At 34.5% G+C, this 16,215-nt stretch overlaps 1 protein-coding gene across 5 annotated transcripts; it reads left to right on the top strand.

Annotated features, from left to right (window-relative positions):
- The first annotated feature begins 294 nt into the window (after positions 1–294).
- LOC112166748 (protein ROOT HAIR DEFECTIVE 3 homolog 1) lies at positions 295–15,955 on the top strand. 5 transcript variants are annotated; one of them, XM_040506679.1, is made up of 15 exons: positions 295–500; positions 623–827; positions 980–1,046; positions 1,145–1,247; positions 10,107–10,174; positions 10,254–10,317; positions 10,452–10,526; positions 10,925–10,972; positions 11,099–11,161; positions 11,601–11,675; positions 12,074–12,121; positions 12,248–12,310; positions 13,023–13,079; positions 13,803–13,964; positions 15,397–15,955. In XM_040506679.1, the coding sequence occupies exons 2-15, from the start codon at positions 668–670 to the stop codon at positions 15,436–15,438; spliced, it is 1,095 nt and encodes a 364-aa protein (XP_040362613.1). In that variant the 5' UTR covers positions 295–500; positions 623–667; the 3' UTR covers positions 15,439–15,955. The 5 variants fall into 5 exon arrangements, with proteins under 5 accessions (XP_040362613.1, XP_040362612.1, XP_024159417.1 ...); XM_040506678.1 differs by having other exon boundaries at positions 295–510; XM_024303649.2 differs by lacking the exon at positions 12,248–12,310 and having other exon boundaries at positions 297–827; positions 15,397–15,954.
- Positions 15,956–16,215: the final 260 nt, after the last annotated feature.

Below are 16,215 nucleotides of genomic sequence, written 5' to 3'. Positions count from 1 at the left end.
TTGCATTTTACAGCCAAGGAAATTTCCAACTTTATTCGATTAGTCTTTAAACCATGAATGCATGCATCTTTGATAGATACTGAAACAAATTAAAGTTCATGGTTAAGTTGAACCATGTCTTTTATGCTTCAAGTTGTTTCTTTATAGTTAAGGAAATTTCAAACTTTATTCGATAAGTCTTTATATCATGATGGCGGACATTTTTGATAGATATTGAAACAAATTAAAGTTTTTTATGCTTCAACTTGTTGGTCTTTTCTCCAATCTATATCCTAATCCTCGGTTCAATTTCCCTTTGCATCTTTTCCAACTTTATTCGTTTGTCCAGCTTTTTCTTTTTTATGGTTGAGGTTGTGCTTTACGCTTTGAAGGCTTGGAATTTTAGAAGTGCTTTAATAAATAAATTGTGCGCTGGATCTCCACTTTAATCATCAGAAATAAAGAGATCGGGCTGCGTTCGATCAAATATGAAAATGGGTTGTCGAGCAATTTGAGAAGTGGTCAGTAGTGGTATAGGAATAGCACTTCCCTCTGTGTTCTCTATATAAGGAATAGCACTTCCCCCTGGTATCTCTTTTTAACTGGTCAGTAGTGGTCACTGGTTCAGTTATTGTTCCTGCAGCTTAATTTTCTCTTGAAGCTTAGAAGGGCCGGTAGGTACGTACGAATGGAGGAACCAATCGGAGAATATTCCTGCCCCGTGCAAATCATCGACTCTGACGGTGATTTCAAGAATGCTGGGCTTGACCGTTTCGTTGAGCAAGTGAAGCTTGGTGAATGCGGGGCCTCATATGTTGTCACCTCCATCATAGGCGCTCAGAGTAGCGGTAAACATAAAGCTTTTTTTCAGTCAGTACTATAGTTAAGCTTAATTAATCTAGCGATATTTACGTGTGTGTGTGTGTGTAAACAGTTGAACACCATGGTCTTTTTGGGGAATTAATGCTATGTATGATTGGTTGCTTATGAATTATGACAGGGAAGAGCACCTTAATGAATCATCTTTTCGGCACCGGATTCACTGAGATGGACATAAACAAGAGAAGGTTGCTTAATGAGCATTTCAGTTATGATGTAGTATCGTTTTTCTTTTGTGCTTTTGTAACTAGTGCGGGGTATATATAACTAGATATATACATTTCAGGTGCCAGACAACAAAGGGGATTTGGATAGCTAAATGTGCTGGTATTGAGCCTTGTACATTGGCCATGGATGTGGAGGGTACGGATGGCAGGGAAAGAGGGGAGGTAATCAGTTTTTGTTAAAGCGAACTGCTGCCATCTAGGAGGCAGTACATATAAAAGTTATTAAAATTTAAATTTTATGTGGCAATCCATTTCGTATGTCATTTGCATATCATAAGGAAAATCTAAAATATATACGTTTTTTTTTTCCGGTAAATGACATATTTGTTTATGTCATTTGCAATTTAACTCAAACTCATTTGCATATGGGTGGTTCTAGTTGGACCTCCAAATTTTCTATTTGGACCTCCCATACTTAGTACACCTCTAATTTACTTTTTAGAATACTTAAAAGGCTAAGTAGACCTCCTTATTTTTACCAAAACACCCTTGAACATAAGATACAACAATATGTTACTCTACTTTTTATCTCTATCTTCAACATGAGAAGAAGAATGAATCAAAATCACATGATATTGCTCTTTTATGAGTAAGTCTCTCCTCCACCAATTAATTTTCTCGATCTTGATATGTTGCTGGAATCATTTTGAATTTGCTAAAAGAAGGAATTTCAAGGGTTTTAGGTTGGAAGATCGAGTAATAACTATATCATAATACTCAATGAATTTAATTTAATGAAATTCCAAATTAGATTGTTTTGAATTTATTTTTGTATTAAATGATGGGCCATGTATAGACATTATTGTTTTTACTTAATTGTTTTAGGTAAATTTTAAAAGGGAGATTCTATTCATACCTCCAAAATTAGTATTTTGACCTCTTTCTTTTTTCAAGAGATAATTGACTTTGTCAACTCATGTTAAATTACCAATAAAGACACAAAAGAGAAAGAAAAAAAATATATATGAAAAAAGTCTTTTCCCTTTTAGAGGTATGAAATCAACAAATGGTCATCCTCATGCCATTTTTTTCCTTTTTTTTTTTGTTATGGTCTTCATCCTTACCAAGCAGCAGAGAAATCAACAGACCAGTTCCTTACTTTGTAGTTCCTCAAGTCAATTTCAGATATGCAATATTCTCTAACCAAAACACCAACAGACCACCTTCTCTTAAAATCATACTCATTCATTGGAGCATACTGTTCCCATCGAGCAAATATATGAAACGAGGGAATCTTAGGAAGTTGAAGAAATGAATTGCTCTTGGCCTCTAAAGATGCATATGCCTACAAAATACAACAATAATGAGAGAGAGGGGGGGGGGGGGGGGGGGGGGGGGGAGGGAGAGAGAGCTATCAACTGAAAGTTTTTTTTTTCTTTGGCTTAGTCGTATCAAGAGTAAAATAATATTGTGAAATGTTCAAAAATTGATGGAGATCTAACTACCGATTTTGGATGTATATGAATAGAACACTCTAAAAAAAATTATTGATATTTTTGGACAATGGGTATTATGGGAAAAGCAAGGAGGTGTAGATAGCATATTGATTATTTGTAAAAGTAAGTTGGAAGTCTATTAAGTGGGGAGGTCTAAATGCCAATTTTGGAGGTATGAATAGAAGCTCCCATTTTAAAACTATATGTCAATATAAGGAGATTTTGGAAAAATAAAAAATAAAAAATCAATTTAATTGAATGTTATATTTAGGGAGGTAATTTAAGAAGAGTATTTTTTTTTTTTTCAGTTTTCTCTCTTTGTCCTTATTTGTCTTTTCATATGACTTGACAAAGTATATTAATAATTGAAAAAAGTTGGAGGTCCAAATATCAAATTTGGAGATCCAACTAGAATCACTCTTTGCATATCTAAAAACTGTTTGTAAGAAAAATCCTAAAGTTGTGTAATTTCTTTTAAAAAAGAATTGAACATTAATTATGTTGAATGAAAACCTAAAACGTTAAGCAAAAACTGAACACCACTTTTATGAATTACCATAAAAATTGATTAGTTTATGCATGTTTAATGGAAAAAGAATGGGTTTTTGTCCATGTACCCCATTTTTAGAGATTTTTCTTTCCACTTACCCGATTAAGTTTTTTTTTTATTTCCACTTACCCAAAACACTCTAAGGAGGTATTCCCTAATATCCCATTAAGATTTTATTTTTTTTGAGTTTTGCTATTGGAACCTCCAAATTTACTCACTTGACCTCTATGCTTTTTACACCTCCTATCAAATTTTCAAATACTAAATTTACTCATTAAACCTCACTAAAGTTCCTCAAATAACCTCACTCATATAATTAATTTACAAACAAACTAGGATCTTTATAATAAAAAAACTTAGTCATTTCAATGATTTAATTACTCTATAAATCTTAATTACATCTCCATTCCTTAATCAAATAATATAAATCTCTTATCCAATAAAAAAAAAATCAAACACAAAGTATTGAGTTTTAAAAATTAATAAAAATAAAATAACATGAACTATTATGTGATTTTTTTTATTTACTTTTTCTTTTTTAGCTATTAAAAAAAACAAGATTAATTATTTTTTCTTAATGTTTCTCTATTTTCTGTACCTCCTGATTAATTATTTAAATATTTTTTTATTTATTTTTATTTGCTAGCTCTTTTTTTTTCCTTCTTCTTTTTACAAATATAATAGATTGATTTAGATTTAGGGCATAATACAATTTATTTTGTTCTCCCTGACCAATATGCGTTCAATATGCATATCATACATTTTTATCTTAATCATAGTTTTATTTCTTAATATATATATATATATATATATATATGAATGATGTAATGAGTACGTAGTGAAATTGGAAAATGAAAATAGATAGGGAAAATAATAAAGAATGCAATCTAATATTATTGAATTTGAAAGTTTAGAGAAAATAAATATAACCATTTTTTAATTTGGTATAATTATTGTCCCTAATAGTCATTTTATAGTAGGTTATATATGTCATTTAATAATTCATAACAGAGTGAGGTTAAGTGAGCAGATTTGGAGGTCCCAATAGAAACTTTTTTTTTTTTTTTAAATTTTAATACCATTTTACCCTCACCCCTTTGTTGCTTAGAGAGAGAGAGAGAGAGAGAGAGAGAGAGAATGGAAGAGAGAGAAACCATAGGAGACTTCGCCAGAGTCTGGTCACTGGCCACGGGAATCCGGCCAACTTTCTCAAGATTCCGGTCGCCAGCCGTCGCCCACTGGAATTTGCTGAAAATCTCACCGGAAAGGTTTTTTTGCCCCCAATAGACGACTATCAGCCATGTATTGCCCCCAATAGAAGTCTATTGCCCGCTAAAATAGGACTTTTAGACACCAGAATGAGAACTAATCTCCCTAAATTTAGACAAATAATACTTTGATTACAGAAAAAGAAAAAAAAAAAAAGAGATTGCATCAATTCAAAACATCTATTGCCCCCCAATAGACTTTTATCGGACGTCTATTGGGCGGCAATAGTCTATTGCCCCTTAATAAATTTGCAGTATGTGGCCTAGTTTTGTTGGATATGGAGATTCACCTCCTAGGTGACTTGTATTGACTTTTATCGTTCATTGGTACCATGATTAGAAGGAGGTGGTTTGTTATGAAAAATAGACATTCTAGGCCTCCATGGACAAAATTGGCCGGTTCCAGGACAAGTGTTCCTTGCTAACTGTACTGCTCCTCCTCTGCCGCCTTCAAGCTCCAGTCTCTGTCCTCCTCCTCCATCCTCTTCACCTTCAGCTCCAACGACTTGTAACACACAAGAGACACACACACACACACACACACTCAGATCTCCAAGACCATTGAAACGAAGAAGTCTCACATCATATCTCAATCCAAAGAGGGACGTCGAGTTTTTACACGATCGAAACGTTGTGACGGCGGACCTCGAGCCGGAGCTCCTCGACTCGGAGCCTGTGAAACTCATCGACCATAAACGGCAAACTATCGTCGCCGCGCTGTTCGGAGTTGTTTTGCAGCGAAACGACGAAACGGCGTTTGAGGACATTGATTGGATCTGCACCATCGCCGAGTATCACCTCTGTCAACGTCATAGTAGGCCTCGTCTCGCTGCCGACCATCTAGACTAGAGACCGGAGCTGAAGGTCGTGCACTGGCGTGAGAGAGAGAGAGAGAGAGAGAGAGAGAGAGAGAGAGAGAGAGAGAGAGAGAGAGAGAGAGAGAGAGAGAGAGAGAGAGAGAGAGAGAGAGAGAGAGAGAGAGAGGAGGCAGAAGAAATCGCCGGTGAGGGAGGAGAGAGAGAAAGATATAAGAAGGAGGGGTATTTGTAATTCATTAACTACATCGAGGGTAAAATTGTCATTTTATCTTAAATTGTGATAGTGGGAATATAATTTTGTTGCTTGGGTAAGTTGGATAGTTTTAGTCTATTTTGGTGCTTTGGGTCAAGGACCCTATAAGAATTTAAGGTTTGATGAAAAAATGCACATTTTCATTAATGAGCAACTTAGGCTCTGGATATAGTCATAAACGAATCAAAAAGAAAAGAAACATCTAGCAACCAACTATGATTTTTTTTTTCATCGCTGCAATATAAGATGGTTGATGAATTTTTAAGGGATAAAAAGAAGATTTAGTAGTGATGGGATAGAATTTAGGGATGGTTACAAGGTGGATTTTTTTTTTTTTTTTTTTGGATAAAGGTTAGAGGTGGATAAGTTTTGACCTTAATTGCAGTTTATATTAATTTTTTTTTTCTTAAAGAAAATGAACTATTTTGAAGACATGTTGGAAATATTAAATCAAAAGTTAAGCATTTTTCCATATTCAACATAGGGAAAATGTTCATTTACAGAAATTTGAGCTACACTAACTTTTTTTTTTTGAATAAAAGCTACACTAACTTTACTTACCTAAAAAAAAGTATAAGCTTATGCCATTATCCATAATATTTCTCATTTTTTCCCCTAATACCCAATTAAGTTTTTTGTTTTTTGTTTTTATTTATTTTTGGGACTATTTTTTCCTCTCTCCCTTTGTCACTTAGAGAGAGAGAGAGATCATCGGAGACTTCGCTGGACTCCAATCACTGGTCACCGAGCGTTGGACTTCTTCTGAAATTTGGCTGGAGGTCCCAAAAAGGTCGTCAGATATCTCATAGGTCACCGGAAACTTTTATTGCCCCCTAATAAAACTCAATATATTTTTATTTCCCCATCGCCGGAGATCTCATTGGAGCTTGCCGGTCGTCAAAGATCACCTGAGAGGTCGCTGGAGGTTCACGGGGAGATCGCCGGAGATCTCATAAAGGTTTTAGGAGGTTTATTAACCGCAATAAAAAAAAAAGCTGTTATTGCTCCCTAATAAAAAATTTATTAAGTTTTATTGCATTCCAATAAAAGTTTTATTATGTTTAATTAACCCCCAATAAAAGTTGTTTTCAGGTTAATAATCAGTTAAAAATGAAAATATTCTTGATTTTGAAAGTTTTAGGAGTTTTATTGATCCCCCTAGTAAAACTTTTATTGAGGTCAATAATTAGTGAAAAATAAAAATGTTCTTGATTTGAAAGTTTTAGGAGGTTTATTGACCTCCAATAAAAAATTTTATTGGCCAAATATGAGAGAGCTTGTAATCTTCGATTCACAAAAAGGGAAGCCAAGAGCCCAAGACAACAAAAAAAGGAGGAAGAGTTTTTATATGGAAAAAAATTTAATGGGAAATAGGAACCTTTTCATAATGAACTGGAGCATATAGATCCATAATGTTACCCGCACCATACTTTGTGTGGTCCACCAACTCAATGAGTCAATGGTCTGTGCTTCATGGGTCAACCCCCATTTTCTTTTCTTGACCCAAAGATTTAAAATTAGGATGCAAGAGCTGTCAAAGAATCAAGATCCAGTCTTTGGATACATAGAATAATTTCCATATCCGGCTTCTGCTTTTACTGTAATTTTTTTGAAGTATTTATATATTTATTTAAATCAATTTGCCACATCCATCTGCTGAAATCCAGTGGTAACAAGTACCTCACTTTAAAATCTTACAATACCATCCGTTAAAGTAGTATACAGACACTTCCCGACCTAGAGAGAGAAACTTTGCCAGTCTGCCTTCTCTCTAAAAAACCCAGCCGACACAGCTTTCCCCCTCCTCCCCCCTTTCTTGCCAAATCTAGATCTCTTTGATCTGGATCTTTGGCTTGAAAGTTGGGGGAGATACCTTCCCTCTTCGTGATGCTTTTTCCCTACCCTTCTCGCGATAGCTCTCTGCCAAGGCGGTGGCCGGTATGATTTCCCTTCTGCCTTTGTTTTCCTTTCATCCCCAGATCCCTTTTCCCAACCTTTCCTAATTTTTCAATTCCAGATTACACATCCCTATCAACCCTCTGTTTTTCTTTTTTTCCTCATCCTCCCCATCCCTACCATCCCTCTTCCTTCTCATGTCCTTTCCATCAATTCTCTCTTCTCTTTTTCCTTCCTTTTCCTCAATTTCTCAAATCTCTGATTCTTCCTGGTCAAGATGCACATCCTCCTCACCTTTCAGACTCCACTTCACTGATAGCTCGTTGGTCCTCCGGAGCTCCGACGTCGGCGTCGTTTGGATCGTCTCTTTAAACGAGGTTGTCCCGTTATCGCGCGTAAATCCGATGAATACGGTAGTGCAACAAGGGTCTGCATGGTCTTTGCTCATCTGTCCCTTTGATCCCTCTGCGGATCATTTATTTTTTTTCTTCTCTGTTGGTTTCTTTGTTTGTTTCGGAGGATGTTTTGTATGGTTTAAAGATTTGGGTTATGGAGATATTTTGATGGGTTCTATGCTGCTTCTTTTGTATGGGATTGTTTTGGTTGGTCTCTCCAAGTTTTCGCCGATTGATTTGGTGACGTTTCTGTATCACCCTTAGGTTTGGCTAGTGGCGGCGACGTCACTGCGTCATCTCTCTCCTGATCGATCTACACTGTGGTTGAAGCTTGCTGGGCTGTTTGTCTTTGTTTGTTTGTTCTTTTTCTTTGGGCTCGGTTTGGGTCTTTCGCTTGTAATGTTGTTTCTTGTTGAATTAAAATCCTTCCATCGCCAAAAAAAAAAAAGTAGTACACAGACAATAAGACAAAGACCATAATCATCATTTCTCAAATCTCAAGCACCAAATGTGTTTCCACTCATCCTGCTCAACCAGATAATTGCCAAGCTTCTCCATAATCATGTTGCATTGTCTGGGAGTCATTGGCTCATTGTAGATCCCAATGAGCAAAGCTAGAGTTGTCTTCTTCACATTAACACCTCAAGGCCCTGAAATCAAAGTCACCAAAACTCATATCAAAACCATGAACTGCATCAAAACACACAAGCACAAATTGGGTCCTCTTCTCATCAAATCCAATAAGGATAAAATTCACAAGGAACTGGAGATACATAGACTCAACAAATTGATCAATTTTCGTGAACCACCAAGCTCCTGAAGAGAAATGAAATTTGTTTGATTGAAGTAGATCGTTGATTACAAAGGAGAACACATATTTAAACTACTACAAGCATATAGATGCCAAACAAGGAGTGGGAGACAAGATTTTTATCTTGATTCATTTGCTCCATATTTGTCTGGCTCGTAGCATAATGATGGACCAGCATGCTTGCAGCAGGGTGAAGAATTGCTTCAGGCTTCAGGCTGTTCTAGTGGTTCAAATATGGTAGAGTATCTTGTCTGATGGTTCATTACATTGCTTGTATGTTTGCTAGGATTGTTGGTATGCTGATATCAGTTTTCAATCCTAAATTAGGATTATGCTTAGTGTCCAAGCTCATACACTTAACACTCAAAGTGAAGGTTGAACTCTTGGATCAACATTGATTGCCTCAGAGGTCTGAGATTTGGCTGCAATCCGAATCCGAGCGACTGCATTAGTAGCAGCAGTCACCGAAGGAAGCATCACAAAGCCGCTCGACCTCATCACCTGGAACCTGTGATTCCTCGAATCCATAGTCGGTGGCTCATCCCTGTTTTCTGGGGCTTTCAATTCCAACACGACTCGAAATCCGCAAAAAAAAAAAAAAAAAAAAAAACCCTACACGATTAAAATGCTGGTCGACCGTGGGTCAACCCGTCATGATCCATTTAATAATCAGGTTGGTCGCGGGTCAACTTGCCAATACGAAGTGAACTCGTATAACTCGTTAATTTTGGATGTTGGGAGTATTTAATCCTAGAATTGGACAACTTCAAATATTTTCCTTCATCATTATTGCATTTAATTATCCATGAATTATATATATTTATATTTTTGAAAGAAATGTGGATTTTATTAACTCATGTCAAGATGACCATTACATATCCTTCTGCTGCATTCTACTAGACAGATCAATAAATATATATTTTTATATTCTTCGTCTTGTGGATTATTTAATAAATTTAATAAATTTATGCGTTTAATTTAGTTGAAATGGATGGCAACGTTAACCCTTAAATGACTTATTTCTTTCGACACGACACGACCTATTTATTAAACAGACTAAGCGGGTTGGAAATAGGTAACCCATTTAATTAATAAGTTGGGTTTGAGTTTAAATTTTCAACACGATAGAAACCTTGACCCGACACGAACTCAACACGACCCATTAATAGCCTTACTGTTTTCCATCACCGGCTGATATGGAAGAGAAGGTTGAAGCAATCTATGAGAGAGAGAGAGAGAGAGAGAGAGAGAGAGAGAGAGAGAGAGAGAGAGAGAGAATGTGAAGTTGTAATTTAATAATTGAGTTGAGGCTAAAAGTGATATTTTACATTTAAATGGGGTGTGTGGGAATATTAATCTATTAGTGGGGTGAGTGAGAGTGTTTTGTGTGAAATTTGGGCATTAGGTCAAGATCCCTTCTAAATATAGGTAAGTACAATCTTAAGGGAAATTTTATTCATACATCCTTAATTTAAGTCTCATTGTATAATCCAAAACTTAAAACTCTTTTAACAATATTGAGTTTAGGATTGTAATAAATTTATGTATACTTAAAACTCTCAGATTTACTAATGTTGTTGCTTTTCTTTTTCAGGATGATACATTTGAGAGACGAAGTGCGCTATTTGCACTCGCTATTTCGGACATTGTACTAATAAATATGTGAGTCAATTTGTAATTTGTCTGGGAAGTACTTGGTTGATATTCTATTTTTCTTTCTTACTTTGCTTTTTCTATGCAGGTGGTGCCATGATCTTGGACGAGAGCATGCTGCGAACAAACCTTTACTAAGAACAATTTTTGAGGTCCTCTATATACATTTTCTTGACAAACGAAAAAAGAAAAGGAAAAGAAAAAGAAAATGAGTGAAATCTGCACCTCTACTTTCAAGTCAACATTTATTGCCTATCGGTTAATGACATATTTTCATTGGTGATAGGTTAAGGTTATGATGCATTCATTTGACCCTGCCCGTAAGACAACATTAATATTTATTTTACGGGATAAAACAAAGGTACATCTAATCTAGCTTAATTAATTGTGACAAAATTCTTTATCTATCTCTCACTATTTAAGCTAATCTTAAAGCACTCGTACATATTTATCTCTTCCCCTACACACATCCCTACTCCTACTATTAAGAATTTTGTGCAATTTCAGGAATTTAAATATAAAATTACAGTGCAATTTTGTATTTAATTATTCAATCTGTTCGTATTTTAATTATATATTACAAATAATTAATGGTTACGATTTCTAATTTGACTAATTCTTTTAGTAAAACGAAATTTTAGCAAACCCACTTTCACTCTTTTGCTACACTTTTGAAAATTAACTGTTTTTCTTTCTTCTTTTTAAGAAACTAACTGCTTTGTGTTTGCTTTGTCTTGTTTGTGGCGCACTGTTTTTAAGTCCTCGCTTGAACTTCTCCAACTTGACTTAAAACATGATATACGAAAGGTAATTTTATCTCAATCAGCTCTGTTTAGTTTTCGACTTTCATCAGTTCTTTTTTTCTTTTTCTTTTTAAAATCCCCACCCCACCTCTCCCACAGTGTATCTCTAGCTTAATTTTGAGCCCTGCAGATATGGAATGCAGTCCCCAAGTCCAGAGACCATGAAAGCACCCTGCTCGATGAAATTTTCTTTGTGAGCTTGATCTCTTCACACACACACACACACATATATATATACTAGCCCTTTAACATGTGCTCTGCACATGTCAATTGGCTTTTATTTATTTTTTATTTTTTAAATTAAAAAAGTTACAATAATTTATCTCCTAATTTTGTAGAACCTTCTCTTTTTTTTCATGGGATGTATTGTAATTTTTTCAAATATGATATAGTCTATTGACTATCTTATCCACATATAGAAATAATTTGTTTATTAATATTTGTATAATGTGAGGACATATATGGTACTTCAAAAATTTAACCATTCCCTCAAGAATTGGCTTAATTATATAATTTCTTGACAAACGAAAAAAGAAAAGGAAAAGAAAAAGAAAATGAGTGAAATCTGCACCTCTACTTTCAAGTCAACATTTATTGCCTATCGGTTAATGACATATTTTCATTGGTGATAGGTTAAGGTTATGATGCATTCATTTGACCCTGCCCGTAAGACAACATTAATATTTATTTTACGGGATAAAACAAAGGTACATCTAATCTAGCTTAATTAATTGTGACAAAATTCTTTATCTATCTCTCACTATTTAAGCTAATCTTAAAGCACTCGTACATATTTATCTCTTCCCCTACACACATCCCTACTCCTACTATTAAGAATTTTGTGCAATTTCAGGAATTTAAATATAAAATTACAGTGCAATTTTGTATTTAATTATTCAATCTGTTCGTATTTTAATTATATATTACAAATAATTAATGGTTACGATTTCTAATTTGACTAATTCTTTTAGTAAAACGAAATTTTAGCAAACCCACTTTCACTCTTTTGCTACACTTTTGAAAATTAACTGTTTTTCTTTCTTCTTTTTAAGAAACTAACTGCTTTGTGTTTGCTTTGTCTTGTTTGTGGCGCACTGTTTTTAAGTCCTCGCTTGAACTTCTCCAACTTGACTTAAAACATGATATACGAAAGGTAATTTTATCTCAATCAGCTCTGTTTAGTTTTCGACTTTCATCAGTTCTTTTTTTCTTTTTCTTTTTAAAATCCCCACCCCACCTCTCCCACAGTGTATCTCTAGCTTAATTTTGAGCCCTGCAGATATGGAATGCAGTCCCCAAGTCCAGAGACCATGAAAGCACCCTGCTCGATGAAATTTTCTTTGTGAGCTTGATCTCTTCACACACACACACACATATATATATACTAGCCCTTTAACATGTGCTCTGCACATGTCAATTGGCTTTTATTTATTTTTTATTTTTTAAATTAAAAAAGTTACAATAATTTATCTCCTAATTTTGTAGAACCTTCTCTTTTTTTTCATGGGATGTATTGTAATTTTTTCAAATATGATATAGTCTATTGACTATCTTATCCACATATAGAAATAATTTGTTTATTAATATTTGTATAATGTGAGGACATATATGGTACTTCAAAAATTTAACCATTCCCTCAAGAATTGGCTTAATTATATAAGATATATATATACTAGCCTTTCTCCACACATACTCTGCATGTGCAAGTATTTATTTATTTATTTTTTTTCTGAAAATAAAAAAGAAAACGGTTATTGTAGAGAAGAGATAATGGGAGGGAAAAGTGGGTTGTGGGTTATATTTTTATTTATTTTTTGAATAAAAATATATTTTGTAAATGTCATAACTGTCCTTATGATTTAATTAATTCTCAAAGTTTATTAAATTTCTAGGGTCATTTATGTCAAAATTTTGGATTTTGGCTAACAAACCCACTTCTCTTAATAATAGTGTATATATATATATATATATATATATATATCCTGTGTTCTTTAATATTTTCATTAATTAGTGAATTCTTATTGTGCCTGTTTATAACTTTATTTGATATTAAGGTAGAAGTAGTTGCTTTGTCCAGTTATGAAGATAAGGAAAAGGAGTTTCAAGAGGAGGTAACCGCCCGTTATCAGAACTCGATAAGCAGCAATTACACTATTCTTTTGTTCAAATAATTACATTATGTGAAAAAGAGAGAGAGTATATATACTAGAAATTGCCTACACCCGATGGGTGTGGGAGTAGTGGGTAGTTATGCTTAGGAGTGGGTAGTTTAGGAAAATTTTTTAATTAGTTTTTTTTTATTTTGTTTATTATGTTTTGACACTTTTGTCCCTGATGAATAAAATGTTATCTATGATATTTTAATCTTTGAGGGTTGAAAAGGTAAAAAAAAAAGAGTTTTTTGCTAACAAAGCCTCTTCTCTTAATAATGAAAAAGAAAGGGAGAGTATATATATACTAGAAATTGCCTACATGGCTACACCCGATGGGTGTGGGAATAGTGGGTAGTTATGCTTAGGAGTGGGTAGTTTTAGGAAAATTTTTTAATTAGTTTTTTATTTTGTTTATTATGTTTTGACACTTTTGTCCCTGATGAATAAAATGTTATGCATAATATTTTAATCTTTGAGGGTTGAAAATGTAAAAAGGCTAACAAAGCTTCTTCTTTTAATAATAATATAGATAAGATTACTGGTTTTGAAACCTACTCTAAGCATGACTACCCACTACTCTCACACCTATCAGGTGTAGGCAATTTCTAGTATATATAACATATACGCCGAGCTAAGATGAACCATGAGTTTTCCATTCTTTCTTACATTCCTTAAATGCAGGTTTCTCAATTGAAGCAACGATTTATCAATTCTACCTCCCCCGGAGGGCTTGCGGGTGGTGACCGAACGGGTGTTCTGCCTGCCTCAGAATTTTCTCATTATGCACAGGAGATTTGGACACAAATAAAAAAGAACAAGGACCTGGATATTGCTTCCCACAAGGTTTTTCGTAATTTTTTTATCTTCCCATTAGAGTGATGTTCTCGCACATCTCTCAAGTCAAAAGTCATTAAGAACAAAAAGGTTGTGAATAAAGCTAGGCAATTTCGGTACTGATGTTGTCCTAATCTACCTAGATGTTAATTCATATGAATGGGGCTCAAGTCACTCATGTGCTACTCTAGATGGCATACTTGACATGACGATCTAAACACGAAATCATAGCAATAAAATCCTAGCATGCTTACTATGTTTGCAACCATAATAAACAAAACCAAAATTTATCAATGATAAACCCAATGAATTAACAAACATTCAATATCCAAGAAACTATAGAATTAACGCCAAAATCTTAGTTTACACATGGTTAGGGCTTAGGCAGCCCCTAACTATCAAAAACTAGTAGCAATACATAAAATAAATAAAATAAAACATAAAAAGAGATGGAGGAGAGAATGGCGGCAATGCACCGATGTTGCGCGTCCAAAGATGTCTATAATGATGCCCTAGACTCCTTTTTATATAGTTATTGCGTCAAGACTTCTTCTCCTCTAAGAACTAAGGAATTTGATCTCTAATTAAAGAAGGACTTTTAATTCCTCTTCCCTTATAGCTCTAGGAGACAATTTTTCCTTGTTTGGACTCAGATTCGCGTGCAGTCTGACCTCCTTATACTAAATCGGTCATAACTTCTTCTAAAAAAATCATATTCATGAACCGTGTAAAGCTCTGGAAACTAGACATCCGAGGCCTTCCATCAATATAAAGAACATTATCTGGATCTTCCTGAGCTGCTCTCAATACTCTGTCGAAGTTGACTGATCTGCACAGACAGATTTGCTGATTTTGGCTTTCAATCCCTCTTTTTCTTCTTTTCTTCGTCTTTGCTCTAAAATACCTACAAAACATATAAACAAAGTAAATAACTAGAAAATATCAAGAACTAACAATGAAAATGTAAAGGAATTTGATATAAATAATATATAATTACGCTGCTATCAATCTGGGAACTCGCTTTTCACATTTGTTGTGATTGTGCATAAGCACTGCTTTTTTCTCTGCATGATAATATAAAGCTCTCAAATTCTTATTTGTTTCTGGTATGACTACCATTATTTTAAACAAAGGTTGCCCTTGTCATGAGCTCTCAACTGACAAATGCCAGTACATATGTGGCACAGACTGAAGCTTTGTTCTTTTCTTTTCCTTTACTTTTCTCTCTTTTTTTGTTTTAAATTTAATAATCTTTTGTGTTTATACATTGGAATTGGGCTTCAAGATATGATATACAAAAATACACACACACACAGTCTACATGTATCATGTGATAATATGGCTTCGTGTGTTGCGTATCATGATAAAAAATGGAATTTCCTTGCGGACCTTGTTTCTGACGAGATGCTAACTTGACGTTCCTTTGTTTGATCTTAAACAGCTTTCAGGAATATTATCCATTTCATCGACGCAGATGGAATGATGGAATAATGTGTGCTTTTTGTTGTTTGTACCGTACCATGTGTATCAGATTCAACATAGGATGATCAACTCCGTGCTATAGTTTTCCTGTTCCTTCATAGTTAATGGAATAAAAGGTGTTTCCCGAAATGCCTGGTTTTCAAATTAGTTAGGTTGTTTTGTCTCTAGGTGAGTAGAAATTAGATTGTAAATCTGTGTACTACACAGTTTACATACTTTTTAAATATGTAATGTCATTTTTAGTCTTCCGCTTGAATATTGTTTCCTTGTTTTGAAAGCAAAAGCTTCTGAATAAATGTTGCTATGGTACGTAGAGGTCGACTGCAGTGGGATCGGGTGTTTGTGGTAACGCAAATGCGCAGGACAGTTTAAATAGAACTGAAATGGTGTCCATCAACAAGTTCTCTCAGCTCTAATCAGGAGGCTTAAAGATTGGAATCAACATATATATGGTTAGGTGCGTTACAATTTTCTTAGATGGTAATTAGCTAGTTAAGCAAGTTTTAGAAAGGTAGTTTGGACTGGCTGGATAGAGATTAAAGAAGGATGTTAGTGGAAATTGAGTGGCCGGCCAACTTCGGCAAAGGGTAGAGGCTGTGCAGCAGCATGTATTTTTCATGTATTCTTTTTTTAGAACTGAAAATTCAAATTTTCTGAGATTTTTTTTTTTTAATGAAACAAAAGGCAGCATTCTCGATTGTCTGAAGAAGATGAAGAAACTGGTAATTCCACGACAGGATACAGAGAAAGAATCAAAAGTATCCTATATCCTATATCC

The sequence above is a fragment of the Rosa chinensis genome, chromosome 5 (genome assembly GCF_002994745.2).
Source record: "Rosa chinensis cultivar Old Blush chromosome 5, RchiOBHm-V2, whole genome shotgun sequence".
Taxonomy (NCBI): Eukaryota; Viridiplantae; Streptophyta; class Magnoliopsida; order Rosales; family Rosaceae; genus Rosa; species Rosa chinensis.
This window is presented reverse-complemented; position numbering and strand designations above follow the sequence as displayed.

Bases quoted from the DNA above. Each gene is read 5' to 3' on its own strand.
- LOC112166748 (XM_040506679.1), top strand. From the start codon at position 668: ATGGAGGAACCAATCGGAGAATATTCCTGCCCCGTGCAAATCATCGAC. The intron at 10,973-11,098 runs GTAATTTTATCT...TGAGCCCTGCAG, and splicing joins TAAAACATGATATACGAAAG to ATATGGAATGCAGTCCCCAA. The intron at 13,965-15,396 runs GTTTTTCGTAAT...GATCTTAAACAG, and splicing joins TGGATATTGCTTCCCACAAG to CTTTCAGGAATATTATCCAT.